Source organism: Phyllostomus discolor, chromosome 5, assembly GCF_004126475.2.
Source record: "Phyllostomus discolor isolate MPI-MPIP mPhyDis1 chromosome 5, mPhyDis1.pri.v3, whole genome shotgun sequence".
Lineage (NCBI taxonomy): Eukaryota > Metazoa > Chordata > Mammalia > Chiroptera > Phyllostomidae > Phyllostomus > Phyllostomus discolor.
The window spans coordinates 139306349-139324810 of record NC_040907.2 but is presented as its reverse complement, the minus strand read 5'-3'; the positions used below and the strand labels follow the sequence as shown (position 1 = coordinate 139324810).

At 34.2% G+C, this 18462-nt stretch overlaps 1 protein-coding gene across 2 annotated transcripts in view; it reads right to left on the bottom strand.

The window, feature by feature from the left end:
• PCDH15 (protocadherin related 15) overlaps positions 1-18462 on the bottom strand; it is a 775879-nt gene that overhangs the window by 226862 nt on the left and 530555 nt on the right. For both annotated transcript variants that reach the window (XM_036026943.1, XM_036026942.1), the window contains exons 17-18: positions 12050-12129; positions 2597-2690 (exon numbers count right to left, since the gene is read on the bottom strand). In XM_036026943.1, coding sequence (XP_035882836.1) covers positions 2597-2690; positions 12050-12129 — 174 coding nt within the window. The remainder of the gene's footprint in view (positions 1-2596; positions 2691-12049; positions 12130-18462) is intronic.

The following is an 18462-nucleotide window of genomic DNA, read 5'->3' as shown; positions in this document are numbered from 1 at the left end:
AGCTCTCTTCTTCCCTAACCTCTTTTTTGAAGTGGTAGGAGACTGGGTTTCTTATCATAAAATTTTCAAATTATAGCTTCGCAATATGTTTCACACATATTGCTGGTAATCATTTTGATTTAAGAAAATATACCCACCTGGGAATTGTGCTTATTAAATATCTTTCTTGAGACCCATAAGTTTTAAGGATAATGCATTAATTTCACTATAGCTTTGCAAAGGACATGTTTAAATGTTTTGATAAGAAATGTGTTTTAAAGACATGAAAAATTATTATTTCGTAATCACTTTCTTCTTTAGGAGCCTGCTACATGTGCCCACATATAAGTCCACCCACAAAATTATATAAATGGTAACACCTACTGATGATTCTTTTATTTGAAACCTAAATGTTTTTCTCGTCTACTGATACTCTCTCACTATGAACTTTTGGAAAATAAAACAAATCTACTTAAAAAGATCAGAATTTTAAAGCTGAATGAGACTATAATGATTATAAGAAGAAAAAAATTGAGAACTAGAAATGCTAAATAACCTAGCCAAGGGGAATCAAAATACATAAATAAATAACTGAAAATAATGCTTTAAAAGGAACTAAACTGCTTTTAACCAAGAACTTATTTTTAGTTTTCAATGTGGACAAAACCAAAATTAGTAGATTGAGACTACGCTAGATGTTTTTAATACACTATTTCTTTTTAATCTGTTCTCTTTGCCTAAGAAGTGTTTTTTTTAAGATTTTATTTATTTATTTTTAGAGAGGTAAGGGAGGGAGAAAGAGAGAGAGAGAGAAACATCAGTGTGTGGTTGCTGGGGGTCATGGCCTGCAACCCAGGCATGTGCCCTGACTGGGAATCGAACCTGCGACACTTTGGTTCGCAGCCCAGGCTCACTCCACTGAGCTACACCAGCCAGGGCAAGAAGTGTCGTTTTTAAGGCCAGGCTTAAAAGGTCTCAGCTAATATTACTAACATTAATTTCTGATTTATAATGTGACATATATCAACGCTATGTATTCTAATTTATTTTTTCTACCCTAATGGTTAACCTGAATGCTCCTTGTTAAATTTACTTCACTCTAATTATATCCCGTACTGTATGCTGAATAGTTCCTCCTCCTTTTTAGAATGTTTCCCCTCAGTTATTTCCTTGCCAAATTACCCACTAAACTTTCATCAAAAGCCAAGTTCTTCAATTATGTTTTTCTTGAGACTCTCACTGACTTCGTTACATACATTTAACATAGGCACACTGTATTAATCAACCATATTGTGCATATATAAATTAATTTTAGATTTTATTTTTCTTTACTCACCTAATATATAAATATCTTATATTGACCCCACTATTTACTAAAACTTCTGAATATTTTATTTTCTATATTTGGCTGTTCTTCTAATGTATGAAAAATGGAAGATAGCTTATAATTGGCAGATGGTAGTTAACGAATTTAATTAATTATGTCTGTTTCTGAATTTTAATTAAGGTGATGAAACTGTCCAGATATAAATTTGATATGCTTTTATCATGGAAAACTTTTCCTTATCACTCCTCTTCAAATAAGTGTAAGAAGAACATTGTGTCCCCCTAAACAATTTATTATATAGATCCAAGAAGTCATTTTAAGAAAACTAGAGATTTGTCACCATTTGAATTGGGTAATTATTACCTATATACCTATACTAAATTTGAAATTATTTCCAGAGAACAGTCCTAAGTTGGCCCAGAAGTACTTGATATAAGAAAGAAAAAACAACAACCACAGAGTGGAGAAAAATAAATGTCTAATGATATATTGCCAAAATTGGAACATTACAATGCTGAACAGTCAGAACACTGGTAATTGTGGCTGGAGTTTTTTTGAGGAATACAGTTAAATTTTTTAAAACAACTAAGAATGATTCAATGATTCATTTATTCTGAAAACTAATTTTTAGGTCCAGGGGAAATAAAATTCATCTTTTCTATGTTTAAGGTCTCCTTTAGACCACTTCAATCATCAAGGATTATTTGGCACACTGAGTGCTGCTGTGGAATCAATAAACTTGTTTTCCTGAGTGATGAAATATATTTATCTACAAATTCCTTTATAATACCTCCCCACCCAACAAAAGTGACATTGAAGGAGAAAGGTTCCAACATAGTAAAATTCCCCGAGCACTGTGCTATTAATGATGAACAGAATCAAATTCTTCTTAGAATAAGTTAGATTTTGTTTCTTGCATAAATTAGATGAGAATGTAAAACACAAGAATTTATTCTGTCAAGGCAAAAGTTGCTTAACACCATAACAGATTGGGTGTAGGTTCATCTATTATTAAAAGAGTCTATTGGAGAAAAGAACACTTCCCCAAGTAAGTTATAAGTAGTTGCTCCAGATAAAGAGATTAATTCATAATTTCATGATAATGATAAATTCTTGTAGAGTGTAAAAACTACAAGATTCTCTCAGACTCTTTTCTTTTAATTGTTGTTCAAGTTCAGTTGTCTCCAATTTCCCCCAACCACTGCCTCCCCCCCAGTCAGCCCCACCTCCCACCCCTGACCCTACCCCTCTTTAGTACTTTTAAAGCCCCTTCCTAGAAAGAGTACTCACCCCATCTGGCCTGCCATCCGATGCTGTAACGATTAGAATGTAGCGATCGGTGCTTTCCCTGTCCAGTGCTTTCCCTAAGGTTAGAATCCCAGTACTATTGACAGAGAAAACAAACAAACAATTAAGACAGGAACAAACTTTATCCCAGGGAGTCTTCTTGCTATCCAGAACTACTATTACATTTTTTCCCCTTCAGAAAACACATTTTGAGTATTTAAAATGTATGAATCTAGGATTCATGTTGAAAATTGTAAAAAGGTTTTTAAGGCTGTTGCATTTCTTAGCAAGAATGAAAAATTACCAAAGGGAACGAGATAATTGACTTAGTTCTCTATCCTCCAAGAAAAGAGAAAACTATACACAATTCACTCCAGGAAGAAAGATTTCTACCTTGTTGGTGATTATTTCAAAGGTAAAGATGCCATTAGAGCAGTTTCATGATCCTCTGAGTCAAGGAATCATTTCTTGTAAGTAACCTGTGTCATCTTCCAATTCATTTATCAAATGTCCTTTATCAAAATGCAAACATGTAAATTCCATCTTTGACAAATTCTATTGATTAAAATTTAGTTTTTCCTCCCTTGTAATTTCAAAATAATTCAGGTTTATTGTAGAAATACAGAAAATATACAGTGGATTATTAAAACTTTTATAAATATGGTTATCTTTGTAATATTTCTTTTTATTCTCTATTATAACCATATTTAAGTAATTACAATTGTTTAGAAAATGAATTAGACTCCATATTTTTCATTCTTTTTAAATAAATTTTATAAGCATTTACTCTTTCATTTTATAATTTATAAAACATACTCTTTTGTCAATACACCAGTAATTTTAGCATTATTCTATCATTTTTTGAAAGTTAGGTGTTTCTTAATTTAACTTATTATGTATAATGGGAGATGAACAGCCTTCAGGAAAATTCTCATACTTTAAATATTTTTAATACTGCTATTTGCTATTGAGCACAAATGTTTCCAACTATTAATGTCTTTATTTTCCAGTGTAACTTGTTTTATACCAGTTTGGTCACTTACAATTCTCTCTGAGACAAATTCTACATTTATGCAGATATTATATAGTATTACACATTAGATATTACAACCTGACACTGTACATAACATTTTAACTAAAGGCACAAAAGCATCTACTATGGAGGAGAGATATATTAATACAACAAAACATTAAAAAGTTAATAAAAAACATAATTTATTTCTTCTGATAAAGGGCTTTCATTTTAATGCAATTTCTTTTATTGTTATAGGGGAGTTTAAGCAATTAACACCCCATATGGTAGTTGAGTACTGAAAGTCAACACTAATGAATGAAAGTCAGAGTCTCAGTAACTCTTCAATTGTTGTTGCTGTTGATATAGACTTAATAAATGTTCTGAACATATGGTATGGCTATGAAAAAAAAAACTGACTTTGCTTCTTGTACATTTTTAAATGTTTTGTTGAAATAACTAAAAACCAATTCCTAGGGTAATTCACAACAAGCAGGTGTGGATCAACTTCCCACACCACAGATGGTCCAGATAATCTCATTCCAAAATACCATTCAAAGAGAAGCATAGACATTTATTGCTTCTGAGACTTATGCACAAGTAACTTAAGAAATAGGAAATCTGCAAACCTAATCATAGCATAATAAAAGAAAGAAGCAAATTGAGTTATTGTTTTTCATTTTTCATCTCAGGTTTAAGATCAAGACTCTATATTCTTTCTTGTAAACTGAATTAGAAAATCAATAGAAATATCAATAGTACTTCCACTTAGAGACATATTATACATAAACAGCTAATTTTTCATGGACTGGTGATTATTATGGAAGTAGTCCTTTGCCTAAGATAACATGTACCTGTGTCCCAATGTAGTAGGTGTGGATGGGAATTTTGGACAGGGAGAAGGGAAGAAAGAATAGCTAGTGTCTTTTGGATTCATTGCTGAAAGACTAGTTTACAGGTGCACAAAAGCATCCTTTCATGAAATTCCAGAAATGATTGTCAAGGAGGAGTCCTACTATGTGTTGGATTGATGTTATGGAGCAGGATATACCGAGCTATAGGTATGTTAAAAACATGTAAGAATTGCTTCTAATAGAACATCAATAATAGTGTTACTTAAATTTTACAGGATTAAAAATGTATTGCACAAGAGTGATATCAGTGACAATGGTTAAGTAGGTAGCTCCAAGAGAGGGTCTCTCCACAAAAACACTGACAAATGAAGCAGAAAGTGGCACAACCAACTTTGATAGACTCTGGAAACAGTCAAAGGGTGACAGCAACCAAATAAAGGCAGATCAAGAAAAAGCCAACTTAAAATGATGGGAAAGCTTTTTTGGCATTTTTACTAGTCTTTGCCCCCACTCCCTGCCTTAGACTAGCCTTGAAGATGGCAGTCAACATTCTTTACGGAGACATTCTGGTCCCTGTTTCTAAAAGGAGCAGATCTATCCTTATTCCCAAAGAATTGTGTTTATCTCTTTCAGTTAATTTAAAGCCTGTCTGAAGATACAATGCATGGACTTTTGTTTTGCCTAACTCATAGCTCACTCAAGGAAGAAAAGCAGTGGGTATTTCTGGAAACATTAAGCAAAGGAGAAACCCAAAGCCACCCAAGGCAGAAGATACAATAGGCATACAATACAGCTCCAAAAGCCTGGAGGAAAAGAAAACTGAGTGGACAGTTCCTTGGGAAATTAGGGCATTCCAAAGTGCTCATGTGTACTGGGGAACAGAATAAAATTGACAATCCAGAGATAAACCTACACATTTGTGATCAATTGACTTGGAAAAAGATGCCAAGATCATTCAATAGGGAAAGAATAGTCCCTTCAACAAATGGTGCTGGGGCAACTGGAAACTGCAAAACTATGAAATTGGACTATCTTACACTATATGTAAAAACTAAGTCAAATGAAACAATAATCTAAATATAAGCACTCAAACCATAAAAAACTTAAGCAAAAACATAGGGGAAAATCTTAATGATTCTGCATTTGAAAATTCATGATTAAATATGACATTGAAAGCATGAGCAGCCAAAGAAAAAATAGATATACTAGATTTCATAAAAATTACAAATTATGTGCACTAAAGGACATTACCAATAAAATGAATAAAACTATAAAATAGAAGAAGATCTATCCAATAAGAGTTTGGTTCCACAAATATATTAGGGATTCTAACAATTCAACAACCAAAAGACAAACAACTCACTTAAAAGGTAGGCAAAGGATTTGAATAGATATTGCTTCAAATACATATACAAATATCAAACAAGCACATGAAAAGATCTTTAACACCTTTAGTCATCAATGAAAACTACAATGAAATATCATTTCATACCTTACTAGGATGGCCATAATTAACAAAACCAAAACACAACAAAACAAAACCAAACAAATGGGAAGATAACATGTTGACAAAGACATGGAAGAACTGAAACCCTTGCATATTGCTGGTAGGAATGTACAATTGTTCAACCACTGTGAAAAACAGTTGGGCAGTTTCTCAAAAAGTAGATGTAGAATTACAGTATTACTTAATAATTCCAATTCTGAGTATATAATTGAAAGAACTGAAAACTGATACTTTAACACATGCACATGTATGTACACAGTAGTGTTCACAATAGCCAAAACCTAGAAATGCTGTCCAAATGTCCATCAGTTTATTAATAGATAAACAAATGGTTGTATATGCATACCATGGAATATCATGCAGCTGTCAAGAGGAATGAAAAACTGACACCCACTTCAACATATCAAAACATGAGGCTTATTTAAAAAGCCAGATACAAAAGGTCACACACATCATTCCATTTTATATGAAATATCCAGAATAAATAAATCCAGAGAGACAGAACACAAATTGTTGGTTGCCAGGGTATAAGGGAAAGGGTAAATAAAGAATCAATGTTTAATAGGCTTGGGTTTTCTTTTGAAATGATGAATATATTTTATAAGTAGATGAATTGGAAATCATACAACATTGTGATTCTGTTAAATGCCAGTGAACTGTTAACTCTGAAATGGCATTTTATGCTATGCACATTTCGACTGTGTTTCATTAGTTATATCAAACAGAATTTCCTCAGGCTATATTCCTGAAATGTACTGTGTTTTATGAAATCAAGATCTTTAGACAATGAGTTGGATTGCCTAACCATAAAAAATGGTGTTCAAAAATTATTTAGACAGCGTGAATAAAAAGTAGTAGAGAGTATTTTCTTCCAAACAAACCAATATGCTAGCATTAAAAATCTGCTTCTATAAAAAGTAACCATATTCCCAAACTGCATTGTTTATTAGGAAATATTATAGCTGCAGCATTGTGGATGGATTAATTATCTCAGTTTTCATGCTTTCTATTCTATACTTCCTTTAAAGTTTTTTAATATGTTCTTCTAGTTACAATTTAATGTCAATAAAAGTTCCTTAACCTCTTGCAATAAATAATTTAAATATTTGGCCATCATACTTATAATGAAAGTTTCTTTATATCTGGGTTAAATGTACACTTGTATGTGAATGTCTATTGAATAAATAGTTGCTGAATCATATGCAACTCAACACAGATACTACAAAAATTATAAAAAATATTGCATTACACATCAGAACCATATAGAACCAGTCATTTAATACATGATATTGAATGGTCTTCACAGCAAATGGTTGCCATTTGTAAGGAACAAGGCCTTTTATTCAAAGGGTAAGGTCCTTTTCTGGCTGACTAATGAATGATTCAACACTTTGTAAATCTACACTAGCATTAAAATTATTATTCATTGCTACTAATAGTTTTTAAAGAATTACAAATAATTTTTAGTATATTGCTCTGATGGAAAAAGTTAAAAATAATACCATCATCTGATGATTATTGCTAAACTTTATATCATGGTATAAAATAACAGTAGTTAAAGTAAACAATGACATGTATCTTTGTTTTAAGAAAGAAAATGTAACCAATAACACTATTTGTAGGACTCAAAGTGCCTAATAAGGGAGACCATTATTTCCTTGCTATCACTTTTCTGAAGCAGTACCTGAATTATACAAAACCTTACAATTTATATAGAAGCGGCAGCACAAATTTATATAAATACTCCAGAAGTTTCAAAGATAGAAGGGATTGACATTTCAATTTTTCCCCCATGTGAATGTGTTGAAATATATTGTTAATGGTCCAGACTAGCCTATAAATATCAATAGGAACACAGCAGTGAAGAGGCCTAGGTAAAATGAGTGTAAGATAGAAAGCGATGGGCCTTGTTTCCTGGACCTGAAACCAGGAATGATCTCAAAGAAGCCTTGCAGGCATCACTCAAAGTGATGATCGCTCAAAGAAGCCTTGCAAAATACTCCACCCCAATTATGCCTCTTTGGGAGATTGATTATTTTAAGTAGTTATATTTTAGAAACAAAAGACTCAAGAAGAAACTTTGAACTTCTTCCTAACTACTCAAAAGAATTTAGATAGAGGGCCTGTTCCAGGAAGAGAGCTATTATCATAGTTAACTACGGTTTAACATGAACTAGGTATGATGGGCAGGAATGAACTTTAGGAGACTATTCTGCACGGTGTGGGCCCAGCTCCCAGTCAGAGATGCACAGGACCCACACCCACAGATAGGTTCTCCTGTGGGGAATCAGGCCTGCAATGAGCCTAGGCCACTTTGAGTCTTGCTTTTTGCTAAAACTCCCTCACCCTGAATTGAGGACATTTACTGCAAAGCAACTTCCTAAAAACCATGCTAAACCTTCCAAGGGTGAGTATAACCGGTTTAACCACTTTTGCCTTTTCATTTGTAAATATCTCCCTTCTGATTAGTAGCATTGCTCCTTTGTTTTCTGTAAAAGGTAACCACCTAAATTGAACCTGTGCATAGTAAATGAGGACCATCATGTAATGTGCCCAGAGATAGAAATAAAGGCCTGTCATGGCAGAGGCCGAGGCTTTTGCGCCCCTTGAGAGAAAAGCCATGCTGTCCCTTTTCCACCACCAGACTCTGTAGTCCGTGTGAATGTCTCATTTCATCCATAATGATGTGGACACTGAGGGCCGGTGTCTGCATCAATGAACCTAGCAAGGCCAATTTGATCAATGTCTTCTTTGTGTCCTATTATTAAAATGGCTCAGCAGACATTTATTTACCCATTCCATCTCCATACGAATTACCTTCCCACACCTGAAGTGCCAACCGACTATCCCACCCTTTTTTCCTCTGCTCAAGGTAGTATACAAACCTCAACTGCCTGATTTGTTCTTGGGCCCCATATTCTTATGGAATCTCTACATGTACAAACATAATTAAATTTGGTTATATTCTCCCATTAATCTGTCTCATTTCAATTTAATTTTTTAGGACAGCCAGAAGAACTAAAAGGGAAAAGGGGAAATTTTCTATTCTACCACCCTGAAAACAGTTTGCACTTAAGGAAATGGCTGTCTGAGTTGACCTAAGAGCTGTAGTATTAAGAACTGAGGTCAGTTTAGTCAAAGAGGATGCTGCATGCACATCTTTCACACCTTAAATAACTTCTGTGACTGCAGCTAGGTGTCTCTGGTTTTAAAAGCAGGATGAGAAAAGTAGAAGAGCAATGGTTGCTAGGGTAACAGAACAAGGGGGAATTTCTTTTGTAAATTGGTGGCTCATCAGATTTCACAACTAACAGCTGTAAAATCCTTCAGCATCAAAGGAAACATACAAGAATGTAAATTATCAACAGAGAAAGACAGACCTGGGGTTCCTGTTTACCAGGGCAGGTGAAAAATCTTCACTGTTGTCTTCTCTTTGTCTCTCTCTTTACAGTTTTATTAACATATAATTCACATCGAACTTACCCATTTAAGTGTACAATTCAATACATTTTAGTATATTTTCAGAGTTGTTCAAGCAACACCACAATCAATTTTAGAACATGTTCATCACTGCATCCATTATCAGTCACTCCCCTTTCTCCCTGGTCCTCAGCTCAGGAACTCATCTATTTTTGTCTATAAATTTGCCTATTCTGGATATTTCATACAAATGGAATCATGTCATATATGTTCTTGTGAATGACTTCTTTCACTTAGCATAATGTTCTTGACTTTCATTCATGCTATAGCTTGTTTCAGTGCCTCATTACCTTTATTGACAAATAATATCCTATCCTGTGGGTATCTGTTAATCCATTCATCTGTAGACTGTCCCTTTGGTTGTTTCCATATTTTACTATTTTAAATATTCAATAATTCTGTTGTGAACTTTTTGTGTGTAACCATTTATATGGATGTATGTTTTTTTATTTCTCTTGAGTAGATATGAGTAGAACTGCTAGGTTATATGGTAACTCTATGTTTACCATTTAGAGAAAATAACAAGTTGTTTTTCGGAGTGCAAATTTTATATTCCACCAGAAATATAAGATGATTCTGATATCTCCACATCCTCATCCAGACTTGTCACTTCCATTCCTTTTCATTATAGCCATTCTAAATGGGTGTGAAGTGATATCTCATGATTTTAATTTGTATTTCCTAGTGCCTAGTGATTATGATATTTCCATCAGTTTATTGATCATTCATATATCTTCTTTTTTGAAAAGATTTTATTTATTTATTTTTTAGAGAGGGAAGGGAGGGAGAAAGAGAAAGAGAGAGAAACGTCAATGTGCGGTTGCTGGGGGCTGTGGCCTGCAACCCAGGCATGTGCCCTGACTGGGAATTGAACCTGCGACACTTTGGTTTGCAGCCTGAACTCAATCCACTGAGCTACGCCAGCCAGGGCTTCATATATCTTCTTTGTAGAAATGTTTATTTAAATGTGTCTGTTTCTATTTAGACTGATTATGGGTTTTTTTTTTTTTAGTTTTAATACCTTATATACATTTTTCCTTAATATATTTCCCTTATATACATTATTTAAAAATATTTTCTCTTGGTTTGTGAGTTGTCTTTCCCTTTCTTGATGGTATACTTTGAAGCACATTTGTTTTCCGAATTTTGCTAAAATCCAATTTATCAGTCTTCTCAGTAATCACTTGTGCTTTTTTGTGGCATATCTAAGAGAGTATTGCTTAATCAAAATCATAAAGATTTACTTCCGTATTTTCTTCTAAGAGTTATATCCACTTTGAGATAATTTTTGGAATATTCTGAGGTATGGATTTAACTTCATTATTTTGCATGCTTGTCAGCTTCATTTGTTGAAAACATTATTCTTTCCTGTCTGGATTGTCTTGGTCCTTTGTTTTTGGAAATCAATTGGCCATAAATGTTAACAGTTATTTCTGGACCCTTAAGTTTATCCCAGTAATATAAACATCTATTCTTATACCAGTACTGCACAGGTTTGGTTACTGTTAAAGTGACCTTTTAAATTTATTTTCTTTTTTTAATGATGATTATAAATTATAGCTAGTTTATGATTTATATATATATTTATGGGGTATTCAAAACAGCTAAGTTTTTCCAATTTTTAAATGGAGATTTATTCATCAATGAAGTCTAAAGTTTGAGACATCTGGTTTTCAGACATACTAATTGATGGTTGTAACATCTTATTTAATGTGAAATTGCATCTATTCCTCACAAGACTAAGTGACCACCCATGATTCCCTTGATTTGAGATCATGTACCACATGTTTCTGAGACTGAAGCAATGTCTAGCTCATTCGTAAAATCTTTCTTTTTTGTAATCATGGGCTAAGTTTAAGTTTCCATTCTTTCAGGGAGCAAAACCATTCATGACCACACTGAAAACATCAGGCAGGTAGCAAATACAACTTTAGATGGATCAACCACATGTGACAGCAAAACAGCAACTTTACTATTACAGAAAGAAGCAAATGATCTCTCTGCAAACCTCAGTTCTTTCTTAATGTCTGCTCCCAGCTTCCTTCGTAGTTACGATAAACATTATCTTTTATATCTTCAGAGAGGTAAGTAGAATAATGCTTATATAGACCACAAATGAACTTAGCATGTACATGCAATATTTTTCTGTTAATTTTTTTAGAATATACCTACATTATTAAAAAATTGAATGATGTACTTTGGTGGTACTTTAAATGTGTTTGAATTACACTTTCTCTTACAAAATTCCCTTGAAATGAACAATTTAATACCAAGTTACTGTTTATAAAAGTGTCCTTGCTAGTATGAGTAGCCAGCAAATTTAAAGGGATCTGGTTAATACCAGGTTACACCTGCAAAATGAAATGTTTCCACCTCAGTGGATTTTACCTAGTAAAAATGTTTAAAATAAATAAACTCTGGTAAAATTTTTGGATTCAGAATTATACACTCCCCCCAACTTCTCATTAACATTTATAGAAAAAATGTATAAATTAAACTAAGAACAGCTGAAAGCCTCTGATTAGAACTCTGTTCTGTTACTACTAGTACATTAACATTTAAAAAAGAAAAACAAATGAATCCAGAAATTATTTTTAACTTACGTTTCTGAAAGATTGAACATTCGTTGAGGATCTCCATTCTCAATGGCATATGTTATTGGGTCTCCTTCTCGATCAGTTGCCTTTAGAGAGAAAACATAATTCAATTAACAAGTAATTGATATGGCTTCTATTCAGTACAGTGTAATGTAGAACCTTGAAACTAACAGCATAGAATCTCCATGATACTCCTATAGCATAAAGATTAAAACTTGAGCTAATGGCAAGATGTAAAATAAAGAATTCCATATCTGATCCCAGAATTTCTGTCATTTTATCTTATCTGAAAATAAGATAAAAGAAGGCATTGAATGAGAATGTCTCTGAATGTTTACCTAATGTTACCTGGTAGGGAATACAGTAATGATTTTCCTAAGGTTTATGTATTTAATTGCATGAGTCTATCTCTACAATTTAAACAAATGTGTTAAACTCTACATAGATGTTTACAGTGTAGAAAAATCATTTAATCCATTTTTTTCTTTTTCTGCTCAGAATATATCAGGTCAGAAATGCATAATAGAGCTAGAAAGCTTGAATTTAAAACTAGGCTTCACTTACTAATTGTGTGATTATTTCCCAATTTCTTCATTGATAAGATGGAATCTATACTAATACAAAAGTTAATAGATATTAGGAGGTTTAATTTAAATTACCTATGTTGAGGCACACAGACTGACATTGGCCACACTGTAAGTTTCCAATAAATATTATTCTTCCCCTTTTCTTTTACTTGAGTTAGAGAAGACAAAATCAATAGTTTTTGATTTTTAGTTCTGGGCTTCTCTTACCCAAAATGAAGACACACACTCTAATTTGTGGCACTGGACAATGGAATATGATCTTCTAAAGCATTCATTAATTTCCTTTTCCAATGAACCCGACCTTAAATTCCATTATGGGAGGTATGAGTGAAGACAGAAACCTAGATGATATAAAAGGGATGTGAGAGGGATCTACATAAGTACGACCTGGGGAGAAAGGAAATATCTGAGAAATGGCTAGAGAAATTTTATTTACAGGTTACTGGCCCAGCAGAGACATTAACATTCCTGATTAATAGGTGCTGCCCTTAAGCTGGTGCAGGGCTAGTAGTGCTGCTTTCTTTCAATGACTGGACAATTGAAAGCCTGAATGTAAACTCCCATGTCCAGACCAGTAGGGAGGCTCTGTTTCCACTGGTGGATTGATGGCTTTGGCATGCATTTTACATAACCCTGTTCATAAAACAGTTGTATCAGCTACCACAACTAGTGGGTGGCTAGATGCCTCTATTGGAATACTTAAACCCCAGAGTACAGGGGCAACTGAATAATAACAGATAATATTTATAAGGTGTCAGGTTCTGTGGGAGAAGCTTTGCAGGTTTATTTAATCTGTGCCTCACAAATGTGCCTTCTCCATGAACATGTCCTTTACATGGAGTCTATAACACCATATTCACCTGCTTTTAATAAATATTACTATTTATATGCTTCAGGATCTCATATCTCTAAAATAGCCCTTTCTTCTGAATTTTAGACATATTCAATTACTTACTCCCATTGCCAATTAGATAAATTATATGCATCCCTAATTAAACAATGTTAAAATTCCTAAATCCTGATCTTTCTCCCACTCTTCCCCTCACCCAAAAAACACCCAGCTGATTTCAATCTTCATTATCTCAGTCAACAGCAGTCACTGCATCCTCCTGCTCACTCAATCCATGTGTCTTGACCTTATCATTCTTACTCTCCAGTGTAATGTCTCAGTGAATCTCATTGGATCTATTTTTAAAAGATCTTCAGTATCTGGCTATATATCAATTCCTTCCCTACTATCATCTTCCTCATGGATTAGAGCAATAGCTTTCTTCCTAATGGCCCTGCTTTCTCTCTTGTACCCTCACTGCAGTTAATTTCTAATTAAACTGACAAAATGACAAAAATCATCTTCCAAGTTGAGATTCTCTTTCTTTTGGTTACGGTTATATTGCCTTATTACACACATTCAGTGTGGAATAAAATAAAACAGTCAGATACGATGAAATAATAAACTCCCTACAGTAATCTCGTCAAGATATTCCATTTAAATCAGAATCTAAATGTTGGGAACCGCCCTGACTGGTATCAGAAGCTGAAACGCCCACCTAGGCTAAGCTAAGGGAACGCCCTTGGAACCGTAAGCCAGCAAGGAGAAAAAAGCTTATCTCCCTGGCAGGAATGCTGCTTCTGCTGCTTTATTCATAACTGAACCCCCAAAAGCTTGGTCAGTTAGCCAAAGACGGGTAAGATTCCCCAAAGGGGGAATGACCTAAGACAGGCACGATCACTTTGGGAGGCCCCCCAAAAGAAGGACTTTGGGGGCTGCAGCAAAAGGGGGTGATGGACCCTCACTCCCTGGCTTTGACATAGCCTGAGTTCTCATTGTCTGGGAGAAAATCTTATCTCTTGGTTGCCTTAGTTCCCCTGCTCCACCTAAGCCTGAAACAATGACAGGGTTGTGCAGCCCTGTGCTGAAAAGGGTGGATTCCCTGGGTGATCAGGCCTAAGAAAGAATATATTACTGTGAAACCTTCTTTGTGTAGAATGCTCTCAGTTGAATGAGAAGGGTCCAAGGAGGAAGTTAGTTTGTTCCTCAAAGTCTTATAGCTCTTTGACCCCGACTCAATAGACCGGCAGAGTTCCTTGTTTTCTATGGTTCCTTACTTCCCCCTAATGAGTACTGTACTTTACCTGAATTATTATGCAAAATGAGCCCAATAAAAGCAGGTATGGACTGTAAATCAGTGAGCTCCCCACTAGGGGGGGTGGCCATTTCGTCCCTACTTCCCCACAGAAACTAGTTTGTCTCTGTGCATGTGTTTTTCTCGCGTGTTTTTCGAGGAGCCATCCACAGCATTCCGTGGACCCACGGTGACCCACGCATCATCTAAAAATTATACTTTATTAAATTGATTGCAATGAAAATCTTAGAGAGTAAGAAACAAAAGAATGTTTTAAAAGCATACAAAATGAAGTTGGCAGTGGATGCCTGGTATTTTCCTTGCCTTTTTTTGTTGTTGTTATTTGTCAGAACAGTGTTAGCAAAAAAGATGAAATGAAATTGCAAATAATAATTGTTAAATTTTTCAGGAAACACAGGACTATACTCTATTTGGAGAGTATTTTATCATTAAAAAGCTCACATTAAACTATTTCTACTGTTTTTCTCTTTCAATCATTTTCACCTGTAATATTGTTATAGATACTGTCATTTTCTTTTGTATGTTCATTGGTATGTGGGGTTTTTTGAGAGGTGATTGATTATTTTGTGTTTTCATAAATTCCAGAAGAAACAAATTTTGAAAAAGATAGCTTTATAATAATATTTTAAGTCCAAATTAAGGTTGACCCTTTCTTGTAATGTATCAGATGTACTCTAATATTTAATATTATTTTTATGGGATGAGATCACTCTGAATGTGGTGTCATTTTATTTATATGTCATTATTTTATGTCACTAAAATAATAATAGAGATAAATTATTAGATGACTATCAATTTTTTTCAGCCAAATTAATTACTTTCAATCTCTGAGATACTTTAAAATATTTCTTTAGTTTATTTGACTCTTGAAATATCTTAGTGTTTTCAGAATTGTGAGAGCTAATAATTTTCCTACTTCATTTGTATGTGAGGTTATGTCCATACTGGAAACTTAAAGACCCATGATTTAGGAGGAAATCTTTATTTCATTGTTTCCTTCCTGTTATTCTCTTAGTCAATTTTTTGTTATGTCAGGATCTGTGGCAAATGTAGTAATTAGGGAGGATTCATAATTTCTGTCATCTAAACCATGTGGAATGGTACTATCTAGAACAAAGTTCTTAAATCTGTCCATTAGAAGTGTCAGCTCTGGTATAAATGCCATATATCTCTATTTGCCAATACCTGAAGGAAGAAATAACACATAAAAGAATTAGAGAAGTCAGCAGAAGTGATGATTCTTGAAGTATTCATATTTGATCATGTGCATATATGTGCCCTAAAATATATTGGTGAAATCATTAGAAAAGTTTTTTCTCTAATAATGATTGTAGCCAGGCTTCTCTAAATCATGGGCACAAACATGTAATATTGAATAGCAAATCAAGTTAAGATTAGAAGCTATACTCCATGTTTTTTTTCTTATTTAAGCCTCATTATGACCTGATAGGTGCATGGAAAATACAAAATATTTCCATTATGTTACCTTTTACTGACACCATTCCAGTTAGAGTTCTTTATAATTTATTTAATTGGAAGATATACCTTTTATTTAGATAATAGTAACTGATTCACCTTTTAAAAGCCAGGTATAATGGAATTTTTTGTATGTCTTATTTTTGTATTTTTCAAAATAACAAATGATGTCCAGAAAGTATCAAGCCATGCATTATGAACAATAGAGACATTTACTGAAGAGGATACAACATACAATAAACATTATACATAGAACAGTGATGCCTCCATGCCCTGTAACCTTGGTACCTCAATCAGTTCTCCCAGGCTCCATCACTAGCTCTATCCTATTTTCCTGAATCTCATCGATGGTCTGAAATCTCTACCCTTTCAAAAGTGATTTTTAGTTTTGGGAAAAGCCAGAAGACACAAGGTACCATATCTGGACTGTAGGGTGCTGAGTCACATGGGTGGCTTGATGTTTTGCCAAAAATCTCTGTATGAGATTTGATGCATGAGAGGGTGCATTGTCGTGATGAAGCTGCCAATCACCAGTTACCAGTAGCTGAGGCCTTCTGAATCATCTGAATAGTTTCTGTGAGGAATGTTAAGCTTAAAGCTAAATTTGATGCATATTTTTTGCTCTACTCACTCTGTCATTTGAATGTGATGGCCACACATGCTCATTCAATGGTGTCTACTGCACCCACTTAGTATGGTGAAGTCGTCATTGTTCACACATGTGCATTCATTCCAGTCCTCTCTCCTTGGCTGCTGCCTACATGCTGATATTGCACAAAGCCTTCTGGCTGTATTAAGAATAATTGGACTTTTTCCAGACAGACCTCATATAGCACAATTACTCATCTTTTGTACAAAAACATTTTCTACATTTTTATATATAGAAATATAAACATAAAATATTATAAGTCAGGCCATATCTGAGCCCTTTGTTAAAGGTCTGAGATAAGTCATGGTAGCATGTGTGTTCCCTGGGCTTCACATAAAGTTTTTCTGTGGGCTCTAGAGCCAGCCACCTGTGTTCCAGCCCTACTGTACAATCTCCTCTCAGGCAAGATACCCAACTACAAAGTGAAGATATTAACACCTATAGTCCTCACTCATTAATTAAATTCAGTATGTATTGAACATCTAGGCTGTATTAAACACTGGGGCTTCAAAGTAAAAAACAACAAAAAATCTTCCTTTGTCCAGGTTATATTGTAGCAGAGATAAACAGAGAAAAACAAAATAATTTATTAAAATTTATAGGTTTCCAATCCAAATAAGTGCTACTAAAATGTAAAATAATTCAGGAAGGACAGATAGGGAGGGCAGGGTGAGGGTTTTCACTTATGTATAGGTTACCAGGAAAACTATCAGGAAAATGCAAAAATATGGTAAACACTTATAAAGGGTGAGGGAGCAAGTCAAGTGGGGAAGGGCATTCCTGGCAGAGAACGTGGCTAGTGAAAAGGCCATGAGGTGGACACGTGCCTAGTGAGTTGAGGAATAGTTTCAATCAGTTCTTGTTTTTTCATTTGGCCTCAGATAAACAACCTAAGGTTAAATATATGTCAGGTTACATAACTGAATGAAGCTCATTTGGAATAGCTAGCACTAATGGGATTTAGTCGTGGGTTTGCTGACACATGTTTAGCAACATGATAAATTAAGATAAAGCTAGTTGTTTGTTTTTCTTTTAATTTTTGCTTGAAGGACAAAAAATATCTAAAGATCAAAGCAACTACTCTTTCTAGTCTGCTCAACCAAATTAATCACTGCAACTAAATTTGTCACCCATTTTTACAAGCAACAATAGGGACATAAAAGTACTAAGCAATGTGCTTAGACACTGGTGAATACGAATTTTGAAAAAGAAAACAAATCTTCACTAAACTAATATTCTGTTCATGTTAAAGACAAATGCAGCCATCAAGTGCCATCTGGTCGAGTACACTTTATGCACACAGAATGATTCTACATATTTCACAGGACATTAAGACAAAGTACCTGCCCTTAGGGATTTTAAAATAGATAAAAATCAATGGATTTAGATAATCTTTTCTTTCTCACTTAGGCAAACAAGTTCTGATTTATGTTATTAAACTACTTGAGAGCAAGTACTGAAGTTCTCAGTTCAGTAAAGCAGAGTTCCCAAAAATGTGTGTGGAAACTCCTGGTGTTAAATCGTTGGCCCTTTAACAAAATGTTAATTTTTAAAAATATATTT